This window comes from Pollicipes pollicipes, unplaced genomic scaffold (genome assembly GCF_011947565.3).
Source record: "Pollicipes pollicipes isolate AB1234 unplaced genomic scaffold, Ppol_2.1 Scaffold_6138;HRSCAF=7277_pilon_pilon_pilon, whole genome shotgun sequence".
Lineage (NCBI taxonomy): Eukaryota > Metazoa > Arthropoda > Thecostraca > Pollicipedomorpha > Pollicipedidae > Pollicipes > Pollicipes pollicipes.
This window is the reverse complement of record NW_023596818.1, coordinates 19,329,836-19,356,315: the sequence shown is the minus strand read 5'-3', so window position 1 is coordinate 19,356,315 and position 26,480 is coordinate 19,329,836. Positions and strand designations below refer to the sequence as shown.

General features: G+C 55.3%; 1 protein-coding gene across 1 annotated transcript in view; it reads right to left on the bottom strand.

Moving 5' to 3' along the window:
* Positions 1–26,480, bottom strand: part of LOC119105419 (otoferlin) — a 283,009-nt gene that overhangs the window by 10,519 nt on the left and 246,010 nt on the right. The window contains exons 23-36 of the mRNA XM_037228883.1: positions 18,901–19,101; positions 17,251–17,367; positions 16,244–16,378; positions 14,423–14,584; positions 13,613–13,740; positions 11,347–11,515; positions 9,179–9,328; positions 7,766–7,906; positions 6,437–6,610; positions 5,317–5,499; positions 4,807–4,941; positions 4,127–4,398; positions 2,909–3,079; positions 2,364–2,530 (exon numbers count right to left, since the gene is read on the bottom strand). Coding sequence (XP_037084778.1) covers positions 2,364–2,530; positions 2,909–3,079; positions 4,127–4,398; positions 4,807–4,941; positions 5,317–5,499; positions 6,437–6,610; positions 7,766–7,906; positions 9,179–9,328; positions 11,347–11,515; positions 13,613–13,740; positions 14,423–14,584; positions 16,244–16,378; positions 17,251–17,367; positions 18,901–19,101 — 2,305 coding nt within the window. The remainder of the gene's footprint in view (positions 1–2,363; positions 2,531–2,908; positions 3,080–4,126; positions 4,399–4,806; positions 4,942–5,316; positions 5,500–6,436; positions 6,611–7,765; positions 7,907–9,178; positions 9,329–11,346; positions 11,516–13,612; positions 13,741–14,422; positions 14,585–16,243; positions 16,379–17,250; positions 17,368–18,900; positions 19,102–26,480) is intronic.

Genomic DNA, 26,480 nt, shown 5'->3' with positions numbered 1-26,480 from the left:
CCGTTTCAATTTTTCACGTTTACGGCATAACTCTGTAATCAGACCAGATAAAGACGAGAATACGGCTTTATAAGGTCGAACGGTGTACCGTACGTCATTCGTTTGGCTAACATAACTGTGAGCAACGCACGGTTGCATCAGAAATCGTAGCTAAAGCCGGCAGTGCTGCCATTTCGAAATACTTCCCCGAATGCAACATTGTGTCGTCAAAACCGGACATGTCAAGGCGAAACTCATATGACAACATGATTCGATTTCCTGCCCTTATTTTCATCCTTTTGTTTCACACAGCGTGCCCCAACGTCGTTAATAAATTAGTTTTGGCTTATGGGTTACAGTAACACATTTACGCGACGTCGAATGCTGGCGATCATTCGCCCAGTCGCCACCGCCCATTATAGTGAGCAAATGGACAGGTCGCCGCCTGTGCTCTTTGTAAGCCGGTGGCCGGTAACAGCCTTTTCAGCCTTCGTTCATGCCTTCTTTGCAGGGGCACAGCTCGCCACAATGCTGCGGAGACGCGAATGGCACAGGGGAAGGACTGACAAAACTGCTGGGGTACTACAGTCAGCTGCTGGGGAACGCAGCACGGACGGCATTTTTACTGGGTGTGTTTTAAAATTGCTTAGTGCGTCAGTCCAGCAGCATTGCGGTTATGTTGATAGTCACAGTGGTAGACTTGGACAATTATTGCTCCAACGAGGGGGCTAGAACGGTCCTTTTGAGCCTTCTTAAAGGACGCTAATAGCAATGACAAAGTTTGACTTTTTGCATGCGTCCGTTTATCTTAGGTCTTAATTGGCACTATATCATCAGGTTATTGTCATTTTAACCCGAGAGCACGATGCACTCAAAAGTATGTGTAAGAGCCTGCCTTCATATCACAAGAAACCAGGGGGAGCGCAGAATGGTCGGCCATCACGTTTTTCGCATTTGTGTCCTAGCTGCAAGCGATTTACCCTGTCCTGTCACGTGAAAAAACGGCCTTCGCCCACATCCTCTCATCGGCGCTCAAGTAATCCGTGCCATGGCACATCGCCACCACGTCCGCTCGGTTCTGACTGGGCATATTAGCACACAAATGACAGATCAGCCACTGAAAATTGTCAAAATAGTGATGAAGAATCTACCAATAGTGCGAGCGGAAAACGCCTACTGCACAACACGAGACTGTGAGGCACGGTCGCGCCAGTTATCTCGTGCAGGCCGAGAATGTCGGCATTTGGAAAAACGGTGGCAAATGCAACACGCTGTCGTCGGAACTGTAGGCCAGGGTCGTGGCGAAATTTATATCACCGCATGCACCGATACGTTATCTGCGTTAGCCACTCATTTATTCATCGTTGTGTGCACTTTCCCGTTCGAACAACAACCTTTCGTAAAGTGGTATCACTTTTTTCTGGCAGCGTCTAAATGCTACCGCTCGATCGCCCAGTTGATGCCGCCTAGTGACTTTCTGACCGTGTATCTAGGTTTGAGACTGTATCCAAGGTAGACGGATTATGCAAGACATAAAGCGCAGTTGGGTTAATCGCAATAGGGGAGATAAATAGTTGGGTTGTCTTGGCATTCTTTAATGTTTTGTTCCAGGCAAATTGTACAGAAAAGACCTGCGTGCCCGTCTCCAGGTTTCCAGGACCCGTCTCCATGTTTCCTACTGAGTGATGAAGCAAGAGCTGGACTGATTTTAAAGAGCTGCTCTCCTGCTTCGGCAGTAACAGACGGCATGCTTCAAAATTCCGGCAGCAATCACCCAGCAAAGCGGGCAGGCGGCCCCTCTATTTGGAAAGGATGCGTTTGTCCATTTGTCGTCGTTAACGTTTTGATGTGTGTGCAGGTCTAACAGCAGGTGGCTTAAGAGCAAAATTTCGACACGGTGCACGTGCGCACTAGGCGACGTGTCATGGCGAGGCTCGTGCCAGCGCGGGAGACGGCAGCTCGTGGCGCGCGTGTTGCGAAGTGCCATTCTGCACAGGCGGCCCGCAAACACGACCAGTGCTTAGGCCAGACAGTGGCCGCTCGAAACTGTGGCCACATCTCGGTAACGAATGGCAGCAGCGACACGAAATTGCAACGCTTGGATGGAGAATTGAGCGGCAAATCGCGTGACGTCACGTGGATTACTGCCACGTGTCACGTGACACGCGCTAGTGAGCAGTCCAGAGAGATTTGCCCGGTTTTGACTCTTTTCGTGTTATGCAACAATTCCGCAACCGGGTCACTGGAGGTGTGAATCCAACTTCAAAGTCGGCCGAACGTACCATTTGTTATGCGTGTGGCCAATGTGAGTTTGTGCAACGCACGATGGCGCCTGCAATCCCCGTGCCCCTCCCCCCCCCCCCCCCCCCCGCCAGTAAACCTACCTTTGTGCTCCGGGTGGGTGCCGTCTGGTGCCGGCACTGCCAATGTCTGGCTCCCGATGCGCACGTAGCCACGCTGGTAGTGCGGCCCGTCCAGCTTGCTCTCCTTGCAGAGGCGGTGCAGGATCTGGGTGGGCCGCATGGGGTCCCGCCAGGCGTTGTAGCCCGTCCTGGAGAGGACACGTCGGTCGTGACGGAGACCGAGCGGTTAGAAGAGGGAGCTGCGACGCGGGCATCGGCCTACCGGGCTCGGTAAAACTGCGGCTTCTTCACATTCCGGCCGGGCACCACGGTACTAACGACAACAGCGCCCCCTCCACATCAGGCAACTCCGCAGAATAGTGAGGAAGGATGCGATGGAAACGAAAAGCCGCAGAGATGTCAGACCTGACAAAGTCGGACCTTCACCGTCAAGACAAGTGTCGCGGCATAGCAATGGGTCCACTAGCGGCGAAGGCCAGCTAGTCGGCTATGCCAACTCGGATACGAGTCGAAGCGCCGTCTGAGGCCGTTCTGTCAGCATATGGCCGATGCGCGGGGTCACCCACGTTTCGAACTTGGTGTCGAGGCCGCAGGTGGCGCGGTGGCGCGAGTAGAAGCGGTTCTCCAGGTCGATACGCGTCTCGCCGATCAGCTCGTCGGTGCCGACCAGGTCCCAGTCGAGCACCTGCAGCACCAGCATCGAGTCCTGCGGGAACGTCGCCTCCACCTCCAGACACCTGCGGCGGGAGAAGGACACTGCGAGACCGCACGCGGACGAGTACAGCGCTGCGATCAGACCCTGAAACACTGCTCCAGGCATCTGGAACGGGAGATGGACACAGTGACGCAGCATCATCTGGAGCGCTGCGATCAGACCCTGAAACACATCTCTGTACGTTAGAAGCAGGCAATCGGCACAACAGCAGGACCTCGAGGCCCTGTTGGAGCCTGTGGCTGAAGTCGCAGGGTGTCGAGGCACCTTTCCCCAAGGCAGTGATGACTAGGTCTCGTGTCGAGGCACCTTTCCCCAAGGCAGTGATGACTAGGTCTCGTGTCGAGGCGCCTTTCCCCAAGGCAGTGATGACTAGGTCTCGTGTCGAGGCACCTTTCCCCAAGGCAGTGATGACTAGGTCTCGTGTCGAGGCGCCTCTCCCGAAGGCTATGGATGGCCAGGTCTCGTGCCGCCTCAAACACACTCTCACATCAGCTGAGTCAAGAGGAGACGGAATGCGACTTGACTTGCGGCTGAGCAAACGAAAATATCGCGTGAATATAACTTACGTGCTTGCAAAAGAGTTTTACGTTTTGGATTACCACATAATTGCATTGCCCGGCTGCAAAGTAATTTTCGGGATTGTCTTATGATGCGTGGCGGCGAGACGGCTGGCTAATGATGTCATAAGCGAGATGGAGAACCTCTCCAAACTAAGTCTACGCTCATCTATTACACCCACAATTCCATCCAGCAGCAGCATCGAAACTGGCTTATCTCAAGCTACCAACTTGCGGGCCGGCCGCCATAACTCTCCCCGCCTGTGCCACACAGACATACACACGCACACGCACACGCACACGCACAAACGCACACACACACGCACAAACGCACACACACACACACACACACACACACACACACACACACACACACACACACACACACACACACACACACACACACACACACACACACACACACACACACACACACACACACACACACACACACACACACACCACGCCCCTCCCCCGTACAAACGCCTTCCAACGCCAGCACCATCACCTACTTGCCGAACACGGGGTTGAGCTGCTTGGACTGGTAGTTCTCCTTGTCGCTGACCTTCTTGCTGCCCAGTTGCATGACGATATAGGGATCAGCCTTGCCGTTCAGGTCCATGGGGTGTAGATCGAGCGCGCGCACCACGTACACGCGCACCAGCACGTGGATCGGCTCGTTGGACGGCAGGCCACTGAAGTAGCCCTTGTACGGGTCGCCCGAGCGCTCCACCATCGACTCACAGTCCCGCGCCGGTGGCCACCGGTACATCTTGAGCGAGCCCTGGCGGCGCGCGCAGGACGCTGGACACCACAGCGGGACGCACACGGCGCGCAGTACTGCCATCTAGAGGTCACGTATGGGGAGCATCACTCCCGGGAAAGACTAGCGCAAGAAGGAAGGACTGCTGAGTCTGGTGTATCAGCTAACAGCCGCTGATCGCAGGGAATGCTGGACGTAAGTGTTCCATTACGATGCGTGACGTCACGGTGAATACGTCGATTACGGAAGAGCCCAAAGGACCTCGGTTACATGTGTTTTAGCACCACACAATTACGAGCAAATTCTCTATCAGCAGTCGTCGTCAAAATGTTCACATTGGACCTGAAAGACTGCCGGCGCCATGTGCAAGCAAGAAGCCAAGACTTTGGCGTCGATTCAGCCGCCCAGACATCCAGCTGCGGAGCGGACCTTGAACTTGCCGACGATCCTGGACTCGTCGTCGCTGAAGTCGTCCGCCTTCTTGCCACGGTAGAGGTCGAAAGTTAGCAGCCACTCGCGGAAGCTACCGAACTCTGGGACCTGTTCCAGCTCGCACTGGTAGATCTGGCGACAGAGGGGGTCTCAACGTCATACAGGGCATCCGCTGTCCCACTCGACCCGGTCAGTTCCGGCGACACCTCCGATCCACAGGACAAGTTCAGCACCAGCCCATACGCATATCTTCAAAATCAGAATAATGACTATGTGCTGAACACCAAACTGTCCTTTCATTAGTGTCCAGTAAAGCTTCAGATGAGACGTCCAAACGGTTCGCGTGTCATGCGTGCAAGCCAGCCACAAACTACACAGCATCACCACTGTACGTGTATGCGTTTCATAATGACGTAACTGAGACGGTGAATGTCATTTTGGCGTGTTCAGCGCACCGTTGTCACTGAACACGAGATCGAGAATGAAATCGGCTGCACCCTGCCATACCTGCAGCAGGGCGGTAGACTTCTTGTTTTTCCGCCGGAACTTGGGGCTGATGCGGGCGGCTAGCCTCACCGCTTGGCTAGCGCCCTTGAAGCCCACCCGGCGCGGCTTGGCGGCCGGTGCCTGACTGGCCGCCTCCGTGACTGGCTCCGCCCCCAGCAACCGAGCCCGGCACAGACGTTCACTCTGCAGGGCCAGGTTACAGGTAAGGCTGGCTGGCGACCCGGGTCAGGGTCACAGCCAGGGTGGCGCCGGGGTCTAGCCATTGTCGCCGTCAGATCAAGGACAAGGTCAGGTCACGGCCTGGATCAAATGCACGCTGATGAGCATGAGGTGACGATGACGAACGTGAGGTGACGACGTTGAACGTGAGGTGACGCTGATGAGCGTGATGTGATGCTAATGAGCGCGAGGTGACTGAAGTGACGCTGATGAGTGTGATTTGACGCTGATGAGCGTGAGGTGACGATGATGCGCGTGAGGTGAGGCTGACGAGCGTGATGTGACGATGATGAGTCTGATGTGACAATGATGATCGCGAGGTGACTGAAGTGACGCTGATGAGCGTGAGATGACGATGATGCCCGTGAGGTGACTGAAGTGACGCTGATGAGCGTGATTTGACGCTGGTGGGCATAAGGTGACGATGATGAGCACGAGGTGACTGAAGTGACGCTGATGAGCGTGATTTGACGCTGATGAGCGTGAGGCGACGATGATGCGCGGGCTGTAGAAGGAAGAATGCCTGTCGGTGGCATTCCATATAGCAATAGAACGAATGAATAGTTCTGATTCTGCGGTATCCGATCCAGTTTATCAATCATTTACTTCTAATCATTTACTTTTGGGCATACATTCTGACTCAGTCGGAAATCAAAGCTGCGTTTGTGATAACATACGTAAAAGGCACCGATCAATGAGAGCTGAAAGATGCGTCTGGTCCTTATCTAGGACGAGAATGGAGGTCATGCGGTTTCCCCACACCAAGGTGTGTTAACATTTCCCAAAGTGTCAAAGAAAATGTGCCAACAGCAGTCGCCAGATATTGTTCCATCAATATAAGCACCACATCTCAGTGCCTTCTCTCTCCCTCCATCATACGTCCAGCCTAGTACAGCACTACCTCCATGAGCAGCTCCTTGGAGGCGAAGTACTTGGTCCACCAGTCCCTGGCACCCTCGCCTTCCTCCTCGTCGCTCGACTGGGACCCGCGGCGCCGGTGCTTGGGCTTCTCCCGTCGCTTCCGCTTGACGGGCGCTGCCAGCACCCGGTGGCCGGCTCCGCCGTTCCGGCAGCCCTGCGGCCGAGGGCGGGGTCACTCACGTCGCCGCCTGAAGCGGCGCCCGGGCAATGACCCCTCTATTCAAGATGCGTTTATTTCTGCGCACACATCACGTAACGTGCAGTGCCAGTGAGGAAACAAAGCACGCGGCGAACAAGATCTCTCGTGGCTGGTGGCTGTGGCTGCGGACGTTACGGCACAGCTCGCGAACACGGCTTTTCGTGGCTGGTAGCTGTGGCTGGGGACATTACGGCACAGCTCGCGAACACGGCTTTTCGTGGCTGGTAGCTGTGGCTGGGGACGTTACGGCACAGCTCGCGAACACGGCTTTTCGTGGCTGGTAGCTGTGGCTGGGGACGTTACGGCACAGCTCGGGAACACGGCTTTTTGTGGCTGGTAGCTGTGGCTGGGGACGTTACGGCACAGCTCGCGAACACGGCTTTTCGTGGCTGGTAGGCTGTGGCTGGGGACGTTACGGCACAGCTCGGGAACACGGCTTCTATGTTGAACAGAGCTTCAGTCAAAGACGAAATCCGCGCCCTTCGGGCCCGGCAAAACACAAACGTCTCGAAGATGTTCAAAACAAGTCGTGCAAGGCAGCTGGGTTCGAAAGCGACCCCAGGCGATCGCGCTAAAATCTTCCCGACGCTATAGCGCCGCGGCACGAGGCTTCAATCAGCGCGTAATTGATATATGGGCACGGTCAATCCATAAATCTCCGATGTTCTGCCGTCTGCAGAGGCATTTCAGACGAATTCCCGCAGCAACCGTGTCGGTAGAGGACGAAGCGCATTACAAGGCCACCCCCGGGACGGCCCACAAGCAGCGTACCAATTAAGGTGATAGCATCGTAGAACAGCTGAGTCATAAAACTCGATCCATATCAAATAGCACGTGCACATCTACGGCGCTTGAAACGTAGGGCGGTGATAGTTAAGTCTGGCTGAGGCAAAGTTGCGTTCGCAAACTTCAGCACTGTGCAGAGTATTTCGAGACCATAGGGTTGGGAAGGGCGAGCACAGGCAATCATCATTTCGTGCGACATCAAACCACATTTTCCAGCAATGTCTCGTGGGAGGGACGGCTGCCGTGTGAGTTGCAAACGTAGTACTCATTCCCATGCGCGGGAGTCTCCACAAATCCATGGTGCCGCAGTAACCAGAGGCTCACATAGTCGATGGTTATGAGTGTATCCCTCTGGAGCAGCGGACTCTTCTCGCCATCCACACGGTACTCGCCGCCGCCGGCCGCCGCACCGTATGCAACAGCTGATTGCGGCAACAGCTGATTGCCGACGGCCGAGCCGCGCGCCTGAAATTCAGCTGCACGTTAAAAAGAAGGACGGCGCCGGTTACCGGTGAGAATTAAAACGTTCATAAAAGGAACTTTATCAAAAGACAGAGGGAATACAAAAGCGTTTTGTGAGCATATTCTCCCCATGAAACAGTCATAGACCTAAAACGAGGCTCTCATCTGAGATCATATGATTAACCACGGCTTGGCCGAAAACCGTGACTAAGGCCAATGCAATCCCAGAATTCTGTCATCTATGCGTATCCTTCTCAAGAAGCATATATCTGGAATCACTGGCATTGTCACGATGACACGTCAACAACGAGATCCTCTAGTTACCGGCCCTTTTCTGTTGGTTCGGAAGATACCACTGTCATTTTTGGAACCAGCTATATCTCCGGACCCAATCAAGCAGGCGATCGACTGCACCGACTTCAATCTCCCAATCGAGGATCAATGCTAATCTGCCATCCAATACGGCAGGTCCCGGCCGCGCGGTCGGGATTACTCGGAAATTGGAGCCACACATGAGCCGGCAGCAGATCTGGCAGCCGAGACCGCGTCGACATTTTCGCCGAGACACCGATCAGGGCGCCAGAAGTTTTAACGTTGCGCTAAAGACATCATTCCTAAAGCGCCGAGTCGCACATTTCGTGGCAGTCACTCTAACCACAACACTGCCATGTCCCATTTATGTTCCGTCATCCATCGTTGCATGTACTCAACGTACCTCGCTGCGGCAAGCACGCCAGAAATACCAGCTCTGGCGTCAGCCCACCCCGGTACGTGTCACCACGACACTGCCACTCCCAGCCACAGCGCGCATCTGCCTCTGTCTGCGCCGCCGCGACAACGCCGCCATAAAGGCCGTCACGCCGCGCTGCTGTCACTAGCTGCGGCGCTGGCCTGCTTTGGTCAGCTTCGCCGCCTCACGTCCGCTGCGCCACGTGGGCCCACCTCCCCGTCTTGCCACCGGCCCAGCGCTAAGCTGGCCGGTGCCTGAGCCCGCGTCCAGTCCCTGCCCCTGACACTGACGTCAGCGCCATGACAGAGGATGACGGGCCTCACCGGGGCGGTGACGGCCGGCTGTGGTAGCCCCTAGCGCTGGCGTCAGCGCCATGACAGAGGATGGCGGGCTTCACTGGGGCGGCGACGGTCGGCTGTGGTAGCCCCTAGCGCTGGTGTCAGCGCCATGACAGAGGATGACGGGTCTCACCGGGGCGGTGACGGCCGGCTGTGGCAGCCCCTAGCGCTGGTGTCAGCGCCATGACAGAGGATGACGGGTCTCACCGGGGCGGTGACGGCCGGCTGTGGCCGCACCATGTAGCGGTGGATGTTGCCGATGATGTGGGTGCCGACCAGCGTGAACCTGCCGAAGCTGCGACAGTCCACCACGCGGATAGTGATGGGCGGGCAGTACACCTCTTCCTCCGGCAGCTCCTGTCGGCATAGGCTCCAGTGGTGAGTGGGCCACCGGGGCAGTGATGGGCGGACAGTACACCTCTTCCTCCGGCAGCACTTGTCGGCATAGGCTCCAGTGGTGAGTGAGTCGCCGGGGTAGTGTCTGGCGGACGGCGGGCATTCCATTTCCGTGGATCCTGCTGGACGAGAGCACTGCCATGATCAAATGCACACTCCCGACCGAGATTGGACCTTTGCCGGCAGCTCCCGACACTGCTGTGCGACACCCGTCCAGTGGATCAGCGGACGGCGCGGCCACACTCTGACAGTCCGTCATGACAGGGTGCCGCGGACCACGGACCCTGGGGACACTAGCGGACGGACAGCGCAGCCCCTCCCACTGGGGCTGATGTATGTCACTGAACGGACAGCCAGTAACAGTATAGCCAAGTGATTTGACGGCGCTTGATGACCCAAGATGAGGGTCAGGCACGACAAGGACGCCAGTGCTAGACGGACAGGGTGGTGATGGACGGACGATATGGCAGCCTTTCATCGTAGCGAATACCAGCGTTTGACACGTAGGTCGGTAATGAGCAACACAACAACCCCAATCACAGTCCATGCCATGCCCCCCCCCCCCCTCCCCTCCTGTCTTTGCTGGACGCGCAGTATGCTCACAGGTACAATGTAGCATTTGAAACGCCGCGGACAATGTGTTGCCATCCTGTGCACTGGAAAGAAAACTGCACCTTTGCATGCCGGGATGCGAACAGACAGAACACCGCAACACCCGATCAAGATGTGCTAACAAATCTTACACGCACCCCAAGACCCTCAGCCTCTTTAGCTGTTTTCGTTGCTGGCCTAAATCAGCGAAAAGCACTCACTGGTTGGCACTAATTACTTCGGCACAGCCGCCAGCCCGACGCCCGCAGTCATAATGTAATTGCATGGCCACCATGACCGCTGCAAGAAAATGCAAGATAACCGATGACTGACGATGAAGTATGGGATAATGAAGCCGGCATGTTTGTTCTTCGCAGGTAAGACGGCCAAATCGTAGAGTGCAATCTCACGCTGCCCCTTGTGTTCCAGTCACATCATTTGATTGCCTGGCTCAAGTTGCACCTACGCATTTTCACGTTAGCATTATGAGACAAGGACCTTATTTGGCACCATAGTTGAAATGTATGAAACCTGTCATAGACAGGAACACGACCAATAGAACATATTCTGGTCTGGCTCGGTCCCATCCAACTCAATTCGTGAGCATAGAATGGCGAATGGCAACAGTGTAACGAAACAGAAACACTTCCCTGTCAAAATTAACCGGCTATGTTGATAAACCTGGCGACAAGGGATGGGTTTTGCTCTTGTTTACCCCAGTTCTCACGGTCTTCCGACTTGGTACTAGATTAGGTCCCATCCTAATAATTTTAGCATGAAAAAGGCTCCTGTGAACCTGGAAGGCTCGCAGAAATGGACGCCGCAGGAGATCACTTTGAGGAAGTGGGTTAAAACAATCCCCCACCGGGAGTACCTGATGCCTTTCAAAAACAGCAAGAGGTAAACAGACGAGGCTCCGCATGTACTGTTAATAACCAAGTGAACAACTCGGGTTCGATACTCTCCCATGGCGCCTTATTTTATGCAACGTAGAGAGAAAGTGCTGACAAAAGGCGGCTGCATCATATACTGAAATGACATACAAGAAACGAGTCCTTTAAGAACAGGCAGTAGCGGACCAAGCTTTTCATCTAGTGCGGAAAGGAGGGAGTTTGAAGAAAGCAGGTATCTGAACGTCAACATCATTGCTGAAGCATCGCGTTGAAACAGAGCCTTACTTACGGGTTTGTCAATGTCCATCAGACCGTATTCTTCGCAAAATAAAACTGTTGAGCTGAGATCATCACAATGTCACACTTTCATATCCATGAAGATAAACTTCTCGCCTTTAACCTACAGAATTGTATAAGTGGCAGCTTTATCCCCACTTCAACAGGCAACATTTTCGGTGACAGCTTTAGGTTCACGCATGCGCCTAAGTGACTCACCAAGTCCATGATTTTCACAGGCGATGGAAAGTTGGGGTTCTTCCTGTAGTTCTGGATGACCGATGACTGCAGGATATGGCCGGCGCACTCCACGTCGACCCGCGGACTGTCTACCGTGAGGAAGTGGATTCTGCGGAGCGCGCGCAAACCCCAGAAGAGCACCTCGATCCTGCACGGGGGGGGGGGGGGGGAGTCAGTCCGGCCCGTTACCGCACTGCATCGGTCCCAAAACATCCGTCAGGTTCCAACTGACATGCAACTGTCCATGCACAACCATCGCCGCTCACACGAAGATCACGCTATCGAAAAACTGTTCGTTGCGCAAACTGCTTACAGGCTGTCTCGAAACTGGTCCAGGAAGACTTACTCGTACTCGTACTAGACTTACTCGATCGTCACGGAAACAGTTCTGCACTGGAAGCTGCTGACCTGTGACTTGTTCAGCACCATCTACAGCCTGCCTAAAACTAGCAAGGACAACTTTGACCGCTGCGGTAACTGTTCTCTGCGCCCACACATCCGCAGCGACGATCGCTCGTCTGCCCCGGCCGGCCGCGCTAGAAGCCACCGGCGTCTCGGCCCGTGCTTTGCGTCTACACCGCCGCAGCGACGATCCCTCGTCTGTCCCCGCCGGACGCGCTAGAAGCCGCCGGCGTCTCGGCCCGTGCTCTGTGTCTACACCGCCGCAGCGACGATCCCTCGTCTGTCCCCGCCGGACGCGCTAGAAGCCACCGGCGTCTCGGCCCGTGCTCTGCGTCTACACCGCCGCAGCGACGATCCCTCGTCTGTCCCCGCCGGCCGCGCTAGAAGCCGCCGGCGTCTCGGCCCGTGCTCTGCGCCTACACCTCCGCAGCGACGATCCCTCGTCTGTCCCCGCCGGCCACGCTAGAAGCCGCCGGCGTCTCGGCCCGTGCTCTGCGCCTACACCGCCGCAGCGACGATTCCTCGTCTGTCCCCGCCGGCAGCGCTAGAAGCCGCCGGCGTCTCGGCCCGTGCTCTGCGTCTACACCGCCGCAGCGACGATCCCTCGTCTGTCCCCGCCGGCCACGCTAGAAGCCGCCGGCGTCTCGGCCCGTGCTCTGCGCCTACACCGCCGCAGCGACGATTCCTCGTCTGTCCCCGCCGGCCGCGCTAGAAGCCGCCGGCGTCTCGGCCCGTGCTCTGCGTCTACACCGCCGCAGCGACGATCCCTCGTTTGTCCCCGCCGGCCGCGCTAGAAGCCACCGGCGTCTCGGCCCGTGCTCTGCGCCTACATCTCTACAGCGACGATCCCTCGTCTGTCCCCGCCGGCCGCGCTAGAAGCCGCCGGCGTCTCAGCCCGGTCAGTTCGGCCCGTGCACGGGCGTCGCAGTCGGACGGGGACGGATCAATAGGCCTGGACGGCGGCTCGGCGCGGACTCAGCCGGCCCCAGCGGCGGCGGCCGGCGGCCGGTCCGTGGCGCGCTGATGGACGTCCTGCGCGGGATCACTTCGCCGCTCCGTAGCTCCGCCGCTCCGTCGTTTCGTCGCTCAGTCTCTCTACCGCACGCTGCTCCGCCACTCCGCCGCTCCGCCGCTCCGCTGCTCCGCCGCTCCACCGCTCCGCCGCTCCGTCGCTCCGTCGCTCCCCGCTCCCCCGCTCCGCCGCTCTGTCGCTCCGTCGCTCCGTCGCTCCCCGCTCCGCCGCTTCCCCGCTCCGTTGCTCCGTCGCTCCGCCGCTTCGTCGCTTCGTCGCTCCGTCGCTCCGCCGCTCCGCCGCCCGACGCCCGACGCCGCCCGGCACATTGCGTCGTGTACGCCGCATGTGGCATGCGTGGTCGTGGCTTGCCTGTAGTAAACGTGCCATATATCGGAGAGCGCGGGCTGGATGCCGCGCTTTTTATCCTTTGCCTCTGCGTTACGTGCCTGCACCCGCTCGTAATTTTACCTCTTGTGCTGAAACACCGCCATGCGCTCAGGTGTCATGGCCAATATAGCCGAGTTTTGAATCCGGGCACTCCCCTGTAGCCCACCCCCTGGTCAGTCCATTGTACCCCCGCCTTGTCTGCATTAGTCATCTGTTTTGTTTTTCGCTATCTCTCGCGCAGAGACAGAAGACGCGTTTGTTTGCACGTTCGCTGGTCAGCTATTTAACAACATGAGTCAGAACTCACGATAGCCTTTAGTTGAAAGCCGACATCACCCCCCGTGCGATGTCCTGTTTGATAACGACACCACCAGACAGTCCCCGCCGTGGTCTGCATGCGTCCCGCAGAGCAGCAGCAGAAAGGCCGCCTGTCCGGCGTACCTGTATTTGACGAGAGTCGGTCGGATCTCCTTGGGAATAGGCATGATCGGGCCCGTGTCGCGGCTCGGGTCGCGGTACTTGGGCGGCGGCGGCGCCGGGATGTCGCCTGCCCTCGGATCATCGCACACCTGTCCGGCGAACGGGGTCAGCCGCAGCACCACACCGAAAACCTCACGCCGCGATAGAACGAGCTCCATGGAAACGTCGTGCATCGATGGTGAGCCGGGGAAATGATTGGTCCAGGGTTAAGTTTTGTTGATCTCGTACCGATAACGTATAGATCACTCGACGCCGACAGATCGACTCTTCCCGACTGGTTCCGATGTGGCTGGGTGAGTACACAGGTTTGGAGTGTTCTAACACGCGAGATGTGTCTGCTCCATTCTGTTATAACTCCCCAAATTTAAAACAAATATGAAATCAGTGTGCTAGGTTCCCGGACATTATGACAAGATGAGGCTCACTACACAGCCAGTAATTCATGTACAGCAGAGTAGATAAACCGAAATGTACGTAAAGAGGCATCACATATATACGATTCCATCCACGTTGTACAGATGCCTCACTCCATGAACTCCACTTGCATCACGGGCAGTCTTAATAGCAATGTCAGACAGCAAGCAAAACATCGGACATTTTATTACTGTCTTTGTGCGCAGGTTACATTCTCTGAAAAGCTCATAACTTGAAAAGCGTTGGATTCTTCGCCGAACTTTTTTGCACGCAAACTACTGCACTCCGTGCGTCTCGGCAGTCGGCAGCAGCGCGCATTGCTAGCGGTCTGATCTGTCCAGGACGGCGTCTCACCACCTGGAGGAGCTCGAAGACGGCCAGCAGGTCGCCGGCGGTCTCCGTGCCTCGCACCAGCTGGTGCCACTCGAGCGGCGGCGGGAACCGAGGCCGCTCGTACGGCTCATCCAGCAGTTTCAGGTGCGGACGAGCCATGGTGCGCCCGATGAACTCCGCCTTGCCCTGCCGACACGGACACAGGTCACAGGACATAGGTCAGAGGGCACGGCTCAACACCGTAGGTGGCGCTGGCACAGGTCAGAGGGCACGGATGAACTCCAGAGGTGGCGCGGGCACGGGTCAGAGGGCACGGCTGAACTCAAGAGGTGGTGCGGACACAGGCCACAGGTCACAGGGCACAGGTCAGAGGGCACGGCTTGAGTCCAGACGTGATGCGGACATAGGTCAGAGGGCACGGCTGGACTCCAGAGGTGGCACGGGCACAGGTCAGAGGGCACGGCGGGCTCCAGAGGTGGTCACTGAGGGGGTCACGCTGTTGTATGTCCTGTGTTTCTGCTGTGGTGTTTTAGCGTAATGAGGTGAAAGATACACTGGCTTCACAATCCTTTACGCAGTTTGTTGTGGTGCGGCTAGTGGGGTATGCGCGCCGCGTGCAGCAATGGAGCCCGAGTCTCCTCGGCAGATTGCGGGAGCAGGAGATCGACTGGATCGACCAGACACAAAGCCATTGAGGAAGTCCGCTGGAAGCCGCGAGGACGCTAAGGTAATACGATTAGACCGAATCAGCACGAAAAGTACGCCTCTCAAGTCACATCCGCCACAAAACGTGTAACACGCGAGCAAATTACGGCTGACGACCGTCCAGTTGGCCCACGCAACATAGCTAATGTTTCTGAGAAAGCTTTCAAAACTTTGGTGGCTCTGACGGAACTACACGTGTTTGGCTCGTTCGTACTTTATGAAGTTCCCTGTCAACACCAAGACGCACTGGCATGGAACTGGCGGGCAAGCATATGGGGTCTGCAGAGTTGTGTATAAGCATCGCCAGGTCGACAAGCCAGGCGTTTGCAGCGAGTGAGCAAAGCCCTTGCTTAGCAACAAATCCCGGACATGCATTTTCGACAGAAACTCAGTACGACACAAGCTGCTGTCACACTCCCGAGGCCTTTTTCGGTTTCCGGCAGGACGCCGTCATCTGCTGTACCAGTCTCCACCGATGGGTGGCACGGGAGGACAAACGAGGCGACCAGCAGCCGCCGGCGCAGCCTGGTGCCGACCAGCCATTTTAAGATCTGTGTTGCGCAGCTGGAGCCGACCTAGCAGCCAGCTCCGCTGGCTCGAGCCAGCTGACGCTATTCGGGCGCATTCCCACGTTTATGCCCGGAGACCGGAGCCCGAAAATTTCTTACTCCAACTTGGATAAGGGAAACGCCGCGGGACAGCAACCTCCGCCAGAACCTGCCTGGTCATGGGAACCTGAACCAGTGTCTGGGCCGCCTGGTTACATGTGCATAAACGACCATCACGAAAACCAAGTTTTACCAGTACCGGACCTGCGAATCTCTAAATAGAAGGGTTGCGCACCATTGAACGCTTGGAGATTGCATCGGCATCAATAGCTACCAGGTTATTCCAACGCATACACCAGGCCGATGAGTAAATGCGATCTCCTGCCTTGCCCAGCTCTACACCTCATCACCGGCGGACGCGAGGTGTGTGTGGGGGGGGGGGGGGGGAGGGGAGGGGACAATGGGGCCATAGCCTCACGTGGCGGCAACAGAAAAAACATGCAGGATTTAGTACAGACCCTTGGTTAAAAAGCAAGGTGTCCCGAACTTTCTGGAGATACCACATCGGTGTGGTGCTGGTTGAGTTTCTCACCATCTTATCCTGGTCGAACACCTCCACCACCACGGTGGGAGGCTCGTGGCATATCGCCTCGGGGCTGCCGTAGACGGTGACGTCATCGACCAGCAGCAGCTCGTCCCAGGTGGGGCTCAGCGTTTCGTCGATCACCTGCCGAGCATAGATGACGTCAATGGGTTGTACAAACAGCAAATCTCGCGGTATTAGCTTAAAAGTAAACGGCCAACTCCCGCTGCGGTCCAAAGGTAAAGCCCCATATGTTCGTTTGTAGTTTTTATAGTCTACATACCTTGTCTATATGTCAATATGTCTATTTCTATGTCTATGCCTATGTCTATAGCCTATCGTTATAGTCTAGTCTATCTTGCGTTTTTTTATGTCATCTGATTTGTCTTCTCATGCTGTATTCGGATATTCAAAGCAATAGTTGCAATTTTCATCAGCTTTTATCTAAAAGAATGGGTTAAGGGTTTGTGAAAATTTCAACTGATTATTTGAATAACCGAAATCAGCATAAGTGGACGAATCAGATGACATAACAAGTGCAAGATGGCCAAAAAATAGCTTATGGGGTTTTATCTTTGGACAGGCAGCCGGTAGTGTTTGTTGTTGACCTAGGATGACGACTTGCGACTCGAGTTGGTGTTCCGCTTAATGCAAAAACCTCTTTTTAAATAGTTTTTCCCGCCTCACCTTCCATGCGGCAAGTCACAGGTTCATCAGAATAATGATTGCATATAATCCACTGACTATGGGTTCCTTCCGTTTAAATTTTATCAGTGCCAAGCTTAAGACATGCTGATACAGTTTGGTGCATAGCATCATGAAACACATTTAAAAACAGCGTCGGTAAAATACAATACATAGGAAAATAAAGCGTACGTCATCGCACACATTCGCTTCCAAGAGCTCAAAATTAGTATTTTTATTTTGTCACATCACAAGAGCAAAATCGACGCAAAGGTGCGCACACTGAATGCTGCATACGCTGATGACGTCGGTGAGACGTCGAACGGACTGACCTGTGTGGTGCGACTGTGCTCTCCGAACACGACCCTGGCGAACGGGTCGGACAGGCCGGACGAGTCGGAGCCAATCAGAGAGCGCGCCTGGTACACATGCGCCCTCAGCTGGAACGTCTGCGGTGAAAGTCAGGCCGACAGACGCATCAGCTGCCGGCAGCAGTCACCCCGGCACGCTGCTGCCCGCTGACGTCACACCAGGGAAAGGGAAATAGACAGCCCCGTCGTGTGACTTGCATGGGCTAGCTCGTGCCGATACTAACGTCACATAATTTTGCTCTCTGAGAATATGCACTCGTCATGGGCTTCACGGACATTTTCTCTCCATAAATTTCATTGGAAAGTTTCTTCTCCGTCACATGCATGTTTATGCACTGTTCCACAATGTGCTTTGTATCTCGCCGTTGGGACTGAGCCTGATCTGTAGCGCTCCTTAGTGAGAGGGCCTCCCTCACCGTCACCTGTGGGCTTCCTCTTCATCCCCACCGGGCTACCTTTGTCGCTATGGGCCTTCTCTCGTCGCCGAATTCTTCCACATTTTGTCTACAACCACGCGGGGCCCGCCTCATCATTTTAGTCTTCCCTCTCCGTCCCTTTCGCACAGGCCCTTCTCTCCATCAAAGGACGCTATCCCATTCAACCCGATCCTCTCCGTCTATCTCCGTGTATCTCCGTCTATCACTGCAACCCCCCTCCGCGTCATATGGAGTCTTCCTCTCTATCACAATGGCTTTGGACTTCTCCTCCATCCCTTCCTATTACACAGGGCATCGTTCCCCAGTATCACCGGCCGCCGTCCCCAGCACCACGGGCCTCCCTCGCCGCCGTTCTGGGCCTTCCTCCTCGGCAGTCCGGGTCTCGCTCCCTATTACTGCAAGCCTCTCTCCCTCCCACTCCGAGCCTCCTTCCCTCTTACTCCGGGCCTCCCTCCCTCTCACTTCGAGCCTACTTCCCTCTCGCTCCGGGCCTCCCTACCCTTCACTCCGGGCCTCCTTCCCTCTCACCCCGAGCCTACTTTCATCTTACTTCGAGCTTCCCTCCCTGTCACTCCGGATCGCATTTACTCTCACTCTGCGTACCCTGCCCTTTCACTCCGGGCCTTCCTCCCTCTCACCCCAAACCTCCTTTCCTTTCACCTTGGATCTTCCCTTCTCTCTATCCGGGCCTCCCCCCTTTTCCCTCCGGGCCTCCTTTCCTTCTATCCCGACCTTTCGTCTCTCAAACCGGGCCCCCTTCCCGTTTACTCCAGTCCTCCTCTTTCACTCCGGGCCTCCCTCCCTCTCACTCCGGGTTCCCTCTCTTTCACTCCGGGCCTCCCCTTCTCTCGCTCCGGGTTCCTTCCTTTTCACTCCGGGCCTCCCTCCATTTCACTCCGGGCCTCCCTCCCTCTCACTACGAGACTCCCTCCCTTTCACTTCGGGCCTCCCTCCCTCTCACTCTGGGCCTCCCTCCCTCTTACACCGAGCCTCCCTTCCTTTCACTCCGGGCCTCCCTCCCTCTCACTCCGGGTTCCCTCTCTTTTACTCCGGACCTCCCTCCCTCTCACTCCGGGCCTCTCTCCCTCTTACTCCGGGCCTCCCTGCCTCTCACTACGGGCCTCCCTCTTTCTCACTCCGGGCCTCCCTCCCTCTCACTCCGGGCCTCCCTCACCTGGCGCTCCACGTAGCGCAGCGAGGCCGGCGGCATGGCGTTGGGCCGGTCCGAGTTACGCAGCTCGTGCGACATCTCAAACCCGCGCGGCAGGCCGGCGTAGAAGGTGCTCTTGTGCTTTGTCAGGCCCAGCCACATGTACACTTGCAACTTGGCCTGGATTACCCAGCCGCCGGCGCCCTGGCCGCGCTTGCCCGGCAGCTGGGGAGAACACGAGGTCAGACGCCGCCGCCAGCAGAGCGCGCCGGGGCACCGGACACATGTCCGTAGTTACGAGGCCCAGATTGTGGAGGTTATGGGCCCAGCAGCCCAATGATGCAATCTTGCTGGCTTCAAAACCCTCGTAATGATCGCCTAAGTATATCAGGAGCCAGTGACATCGCACCATTGGGGTAATTCGCAGCTGTATAACTGTCGTTACCGTTTGAAACGACACAGACGGTAATGGGCAACGACATGCGAAATACGATGGCTGTCATTAGAACAGACCACACCCAGGCGCCGAGCACGTGCGCTCGCTCATATCGCTCACGCCCCACGTCCTCGAAGGGGGCCATTCATTCTGAGCACGCCGCCATCGTCCAAACAAGCGCTTCACACTAAGCTGCCCGGACGTCAGCTGGGTTGGCTGAAACGCCACCAGCCGACACGTGGGCAACGGACTTGTCCTGGACGGCCGGTGCAAAGGTCACGCACGGAGCTCGCCCAGCGCCAGACGGTAGTTACGATGGTCGTAACGAACCGTCGGTCGGCGCGTCCAGCCTGCTCGCGCCGGTAATGAGTGGCTGGCGCGCCACTTCTGCCGCGATTCGCGCCTCGGGAAGAGGCCGTCAGATTGGCCGTGGCGTGGGCGCGAGAGTCGCGCACGGTTGCTGGTGGACGACTGCTGAGCCCTGGGTTGCCTCAGCCAGGGCGTGCGGCACTGTGGAACGGCCTAACGCCGTGTTGCCAGCCAAGTCACCCACGACTTCTGTCAGCAGTCAGCAGACAGAACATGAGAAGGGGAAATACCGAGGGGGCATGTGAATTGTCACCTTTAGAAAGAGGGGCGTTGAGGCATGTACCCTGCTAGTATCTCTGACTGGGGAACATTCAACTATGAAGCGCTGGAAGTCGGAAGCAGCGGGGAATAGCATGATGTTTCGCCAAAACATCTCGGCATAATTGAGTAACGCTGGAAACCCCAGCAGCACTAGTAGAGAGTCTTGGTGCTCCCATCTATTTATTCGCGGCGTCTTCGAAACACGCGACGAGTGCATTTTCGTACGCAACTCGGGAGACAAAAAGAGTTCATAGTCTTCTTTAAATATAGCACGGCGATACTGTATGCCGCCAGCAGCGGGAAATCAGAACTAGGCGCATAAGTGAACTGCCAACTCGCAATAATGTTTCAGCGCTTAAATGTAGATGCGCGCTTTGAAACTCATCCAACAGATGCGCACGTGTACAGCATAATGGACTCGTGGACGGCAAGTGGCGGTCAACGTGATTTGAGCTGGGGGAGGGAGAAGGGGGATGCAACATACAACCGCGGGGGGGGGGGGGGTGGGAGGAAACCCGAATTTCTTGCCCAGGCCATAGTGAAAGCCTAACATAATGATTTCGCCATCTTGGGAGTCATGTTGGCCCCTGAGTTCACCAGTGATCGGACCCGCCAAAGCCTAACGGGCTTCTACGACAAAGGTTGAACATTGTGTAAACGCATAGCACGACAATCGGTACTTATCGGCTAGAGGGCCGCATAAAATTGTACCATAGTTTTAATCACTTGGACGGCATAGTTCTCTGCCTAGAAATCAGCTGTGCCCAGCAAGACCCTGGATGCAACCAAATGGTTAAAGTGACACCACTTCTATCCTAAGTGAAAACAGGAAGAAACATGGCATCTAAAAGTCTCCTCTGCCCAGGGTAGAAGAGATTCCGGGTGCCCGGTAGAGCGAAATCCTGTACAGAAATTGCATCACAAGGCTAAAATACATACTAGATGTCTGAGTGTGAGCTAGATCTTCAGCCTGTTTTGAACATTTGGCGGCCTGTAGCTGAAGTTAACGCAGCGCGGATGCTACAACAGTGGGTGCATTCAAGGTGTAGATGAATGTTACGTCAATATTTTTTGCAAGATTCTCAACGAGTTGCAAGCTGCATTACACATACAGCATGCATCGGCTGTTGGCAAACAATTGATCTTCCGCACGCAGCCGGTCAGAACGCCCAGCACCTCCCGGCCTCGACCGCGCAGCTTTCTACTCGGGGACCCGGTATGTTACCTGCTGCGCCACGGTTGCCGCCCGTTGTCGCTCAAAAATCGGAAAATTCACGACGCGCCGTGTATGAAATCTGTAGCCCGATACAACGTGAAGGTTCGACTTCTGTAGAACGAAAAGTGTTAATGGAGCAACCAAAGAAAATTAAACAATATCTATTCTGGTGCTGCGCTGACCGAAATTGGCAATATAGAATTCGATCTCTGGTCTGCGAGAACCAGGCCATTGACATCTGAACATTATGGGATAGAAGGAAAAGTACGCCATGGAGCAACTGTGCTGCCAACGTGCTTCGGTGGGGACCGTCCCCCGCCTACACAACAGACATCTCACCGGAGAACAGTGCAGGGGTAGTTCTGCTCGTCTGCTTTTCCATCCTGGTACCAGCACCGCCCTCAGTAGAACACTCCTAAACCAGTCTGCTCAAACGGAGTCCACCCGCCACCACTGTCGTGTCGTTAATCATTTTGACGAAGTGGTTTTGTGGAGTAATTTCGCTACGACACGACTGAGTGGACCTCCGCCATAAACGTAAATGTCCAGCGTCCTGCCTTGCCACGTTAGGTCCAAGCGAATACGGTGGTAATAAGCGTTCTTGAAGTCTCTCAGAAATGGCCTTTGATCAGCACATATCGATCGATCATATGCTCACTGCCTAATGCACTGTACACTCATGAACGATAATGATGGACTTCCCCAAAGTAACCAGCTTCCGCGTACAGTCTCGAAAACAGCAGCGCTAGGGGCCATACCTCCTGGCTCTGACGCGTCAGCGGACGACGAACTAGCCTCTGACTGCTCAAGACGAGTCGCGTCGCCGCTCTGCTTACAATATAATTAGTCCCGGCAAACCGCAACCTGAGCGGACCTCAGGCTGTCAACACACCAACCCGCGGAGACCTCAGGCTGTCAACGCACCAAAGCGCGGAGACTTCAGGCTGTCAACACACCAAAGCGCGGAGACCTCAGGCTGTCAACAGGCTAAACCGCGGAGACTCTCAGGCTGTCAACACACCAAAGCGCGGATACCTCTACCGGCTTCGTGTCAACACACCAAAGCGCGGAGCTCAGGCGTACAGGACAGGCTGTCCAAAGCGGGACTCAGGCTGTCAACCAACGCGGAGACTCAGGCTGTCAACAGGCTACCACGGAGACTTCAGGCTGTCCAACAGACCAAAGCGACGGAGACCGTCAGGCCTGTCAACATACTAAACCACGAGACTTTGCAGGGCTGTCAACCACCAAAGGCGCGGAGACCTCAGGCTGTCCAACAGGCTAAACCCACGGAGACTTCAGGCTGTCACACACCAAGCGCGGAGACCTCAGGCTGTCAACAGGCTAAACCACGGAGACTTCAGGCTGTCAACACACCAAAGCGCGGAGACCTCAGGCTGTCAACAGGCTAAACCGCGGAGACTTCAGGCTGTCAACACACCAAAGCGCGGAGACCTCAGGCTGTCAACAGGCTAAACCACGGAGACTTCAGGCTGTCAACACACCAAAGCGCGGAGACCTCAGGCTGTCAACAGGCTAAACCGCGGGGACTTCAGGCTGTCAACAGGTCAAGCCGCGAGGACCTCAAGCTGTCAACATGCCAAAGCTCGGGGACCTCAGGCTGTCAACAGACCAACCCACGGGGACCTCAAGCTGTCAACAGGTCAAGCCGCGAGGACCTCAAGCTGTCAACATGCCAAAGCGCGGGGACTTCAGGCTGTCAACATGCCAAAGCGCGGGGACCTCAAGCTGTCAACAGATCAACCCGCGGGGACCTCAGGCTGTCACCAGACCAACCGCGGAAACCTCAGACTGTCAACAGACCAGCCCGCGGGGACCTCAAGCTGTCAACAGATCAAACCTCGGAGACCTCAAGCTGTCAACAGGCCAAACCGCGGAGGCCTTAAGCTATCAATAGGCCAAACCGCCGGGACCTCAGGCTGTCAACAGACCAGACCGCGGGGACCTCAAGCTGTCAATATACCAAACCTCGGAGGCCTCAAGCTGTCAACAGGCCAAACCACGGAGACCTCAAGCTATCAACAGGCCAAAGCGCGGGGCCTCAGGCTGTCAACAGACCAAACCGCGAGGACCTCAAGCTGTCAACAGACAAAACCGCTGGAGCGTTCGAAAAGACCGGAGCTGTCAGACTTCCCAACATTGCTACCGTGCGGGACAAAGTCATACTCTGTTGTGTTCAGTCTTGAGCACTTGGGACGGAGACGTGCTTACCTTGAGGAAGAGAGTCTGCACCTTGCCGCAGTGCTGGCCGGCCTCCTCTTCCACCAGCGAGTGGAGCAGGTTACGGGCCCGCAGGCGCTGGTAAGCCACTCTCTTGCCGCCGCACACCATCCAGATGAAGACGTCTGGGAGGCTGTGCTGAGGCTGCAGACACGGCACAGCGGCTTTCACACCTAGTCAGTGACATTGCACAGCGGCCATCACGCCTCAGTAAGTAACACAGCACAGCGGCTTTCACACCTAGTCGGTGACATGGCACAGTGTCTGTCACACCTAATCAGCGACACCGCACAACGGCTGTCACAACTAGCGACCAACAAGCGACCTGGCATAGCGACTGTCACACCCAGCTAGCGACATGGCACGGCGGCTATCACACCTAGTTAGTAACGCAGCACAGCGGATGCCACACCTAGCCAGCGACACAGCATGGCGGCTGTCACACACACAGCGACGCAGCACGACCACCGACAGTCATCGACGCAGCACGGGGGCTGTCACGGACAGTCGGCGACAGCATGGGGGCTGTCACGGACTGTCAGTGATACCGCATGGCGGCCTCCACGCACAGTCGGCGACACAGCCCAGCGACTGTCCCAGACCGCCAGCGACGCAGCACAGCGGCCGCACCGTCAAAACCGGAGCAACTAAGCTGAACAGAGGCGGTGATGTTCCGCCCTCGAGTCATGTGTTTTCAGCGCGGGCCTCACGGCCGAGCCGAGTGGTGGATCATACAGTCATCACATGGGAAGCGCTGACAATAGAGCGGCACGAGACGGCGGACTGTGCATGAGTTCCGGGAACTTAAGTTTTGGGTTGAAACGGCCAGCGCTCCCCGGCCCGGCTCGGTCCGCACAGGCCGACCAAGAACAGCAGAGAGGGCGGTCAATCAGCGGCGAAACGGACACGTCAGCACCAGGCAGGCAAGCTGAAGCATGACCTAGGATACATCAGCTGTGGGTGATGTACATGAGAATCAAGCACATACATCAAGTAGGTACATCAAGTAAGTACATATATCAAGTAGGTACATGAGAATTAAGCAAGTGAAATATTATGTCACTTTCAAATAAAACCCGGTGAAAGGGCCTAAAATGCAAAAATAATCGTGTTACAGTAGTATACCGCGGGTCATCATGTCGCTGGTTTTTCCCGGACTTTGACCAGGAAGAGCTCACATTGTTTTTTTTCCTTGCATTCGAGTCGCTTCCTTCAGGCTACCAAAAGCTGGGCAATCCCGATTCTTTAAATGCCGCACGGCAGTGCACGGGACACACAAAACTAATAAACAGTTGGTTTCCATCGCACTGAAAGCATAGCACGACTAACCATACAATGCAGACCGCTATAAATGACCGTTATTGAAAAGCCTTCTGAAGCCCTACAGTTCCTCGGTGCCAGAGAAGTCCCGACAAACGCTGCCTTTTCACATGAGAGGAGCTCGCCACCAGCAAAAATAGCTATGGATAGAATGCGGCGTTGCTGAAAGCCAGCAGTCCAGAAATGCTTACGGAGTAGCTGCATCTTGGACCGGAGGCCTAGACGAAGGATTATTCTAAGAAAGTCGTTTCTCACTATTGGTTGGCAGAAAGAAGCGAATAAGTTGCTGCCGCCGCATAGCCGACATCGCACATCTGTCAATGTAGTGGCGGTATGTAGATGAAGAAAGTTTTAGAACACCCACCAAGAACAAACAGCATCACAGTTCAATCATAAAAACGCCGAGATAAGAGGTCGGTCGCGAAAATGGTCATGAAAACAATATCAGCATGCCTCAATTAGCGTAAAATTACGAGAGATTCCTGTAGAATTCCCATATGCGTGGTTGTTTGTGATGAAAACCAGAGGATACTGAGATACCTTTCGAGCAAACGGCGATAACAGTTTTTTGTAGCTTTAATTTAGCGTGGGTCCTACAATGCGTGGCTTTCTAGTCCGGCGTGACCCACGGTCGCTGGTCGTTGCTGACCATGTTGTCGCTACAAGCAGCTACAGGCCTGTCGACATGATATGTGCTCTCTCAGCGCGGCTTTCGGGGTTTAAGGAAGTCTTCTCCATTTGTATGGAAATTTCGACTGGGAAAGCCATTCTGAAGAGCATTCGGTGCAGTTCACAGCCCCGCCCTTCTTAAGACTTAAAACCCTCTGGTTTCTAAACTAGATGCTCCCAAATTTGTGCAGACTTTTTCGTGAAGACTACTTCAAGGTCACCTAGGCGCGCATGGTGCCATAAAAGCGTTACTTAAATGCTGCTGTCCCGTTGGGCATGCAGCGTTCATGGCCAAGGCACAGAGGATCGTCGAGTTATTCGTGTTTGGCGTACGTGAATACGATTTCTAGAGCCAAAAGGACTTCAGTTGGCTTTCAACCAATAGCATGCATGCAGTGCTAGTTTCAAACACGGATCAAGTTTTGTGCTAAGTAGTACAGAAAGTTGGACAGTAGCATAACTAATACGGCAGTAAGACTTGTAATCTAACAAGGCAAGAATTATGCCATAACCAGGCATGTGCGTGCAAGTACACGATGTACAGTAACGGATTAAGCTGCAAGAACACCACGAGAAAAGGCTACAACACGCGCATACAACGGTATTTGGATTCTGGAAACGCCGCACCCTTTACCACGTCACGTCTCAAGAAGTTGAAGGACCCCGGGTGAGTCAGCCCGTCCGCCTGGGTAGCAGTTTCGCACGGCCAGTTTGGCAGCCGCTCTGACTTCATACATTTCATGGCACAATCGAACGATGATGTATTGAGAAGCATATATACTGAATAGTTAAATTGTGTTGTCTCGAGCAGTCTTCTGCATTTGAGAGCACAACGACAGATACAAGCGGGCTCTTTGCACCACAGCTAATGTTGGTCACAGTATCTTCAAACGTGAAGAATATCAAAAGGTGTGTCACCCCTATCGCTGATACGTAATATATGATATAATATGCTAAGGGATTATACAGACATTATTTCGCTCAATGCAAATAGGGACGATATTACTTAACAACATTAAAGCTAGTCTCCTTCCTGGCGTCAGGCATTTGTGTAGCTTGTATCCTTTTACAGCTGAGCTGTTTTCACGCCAA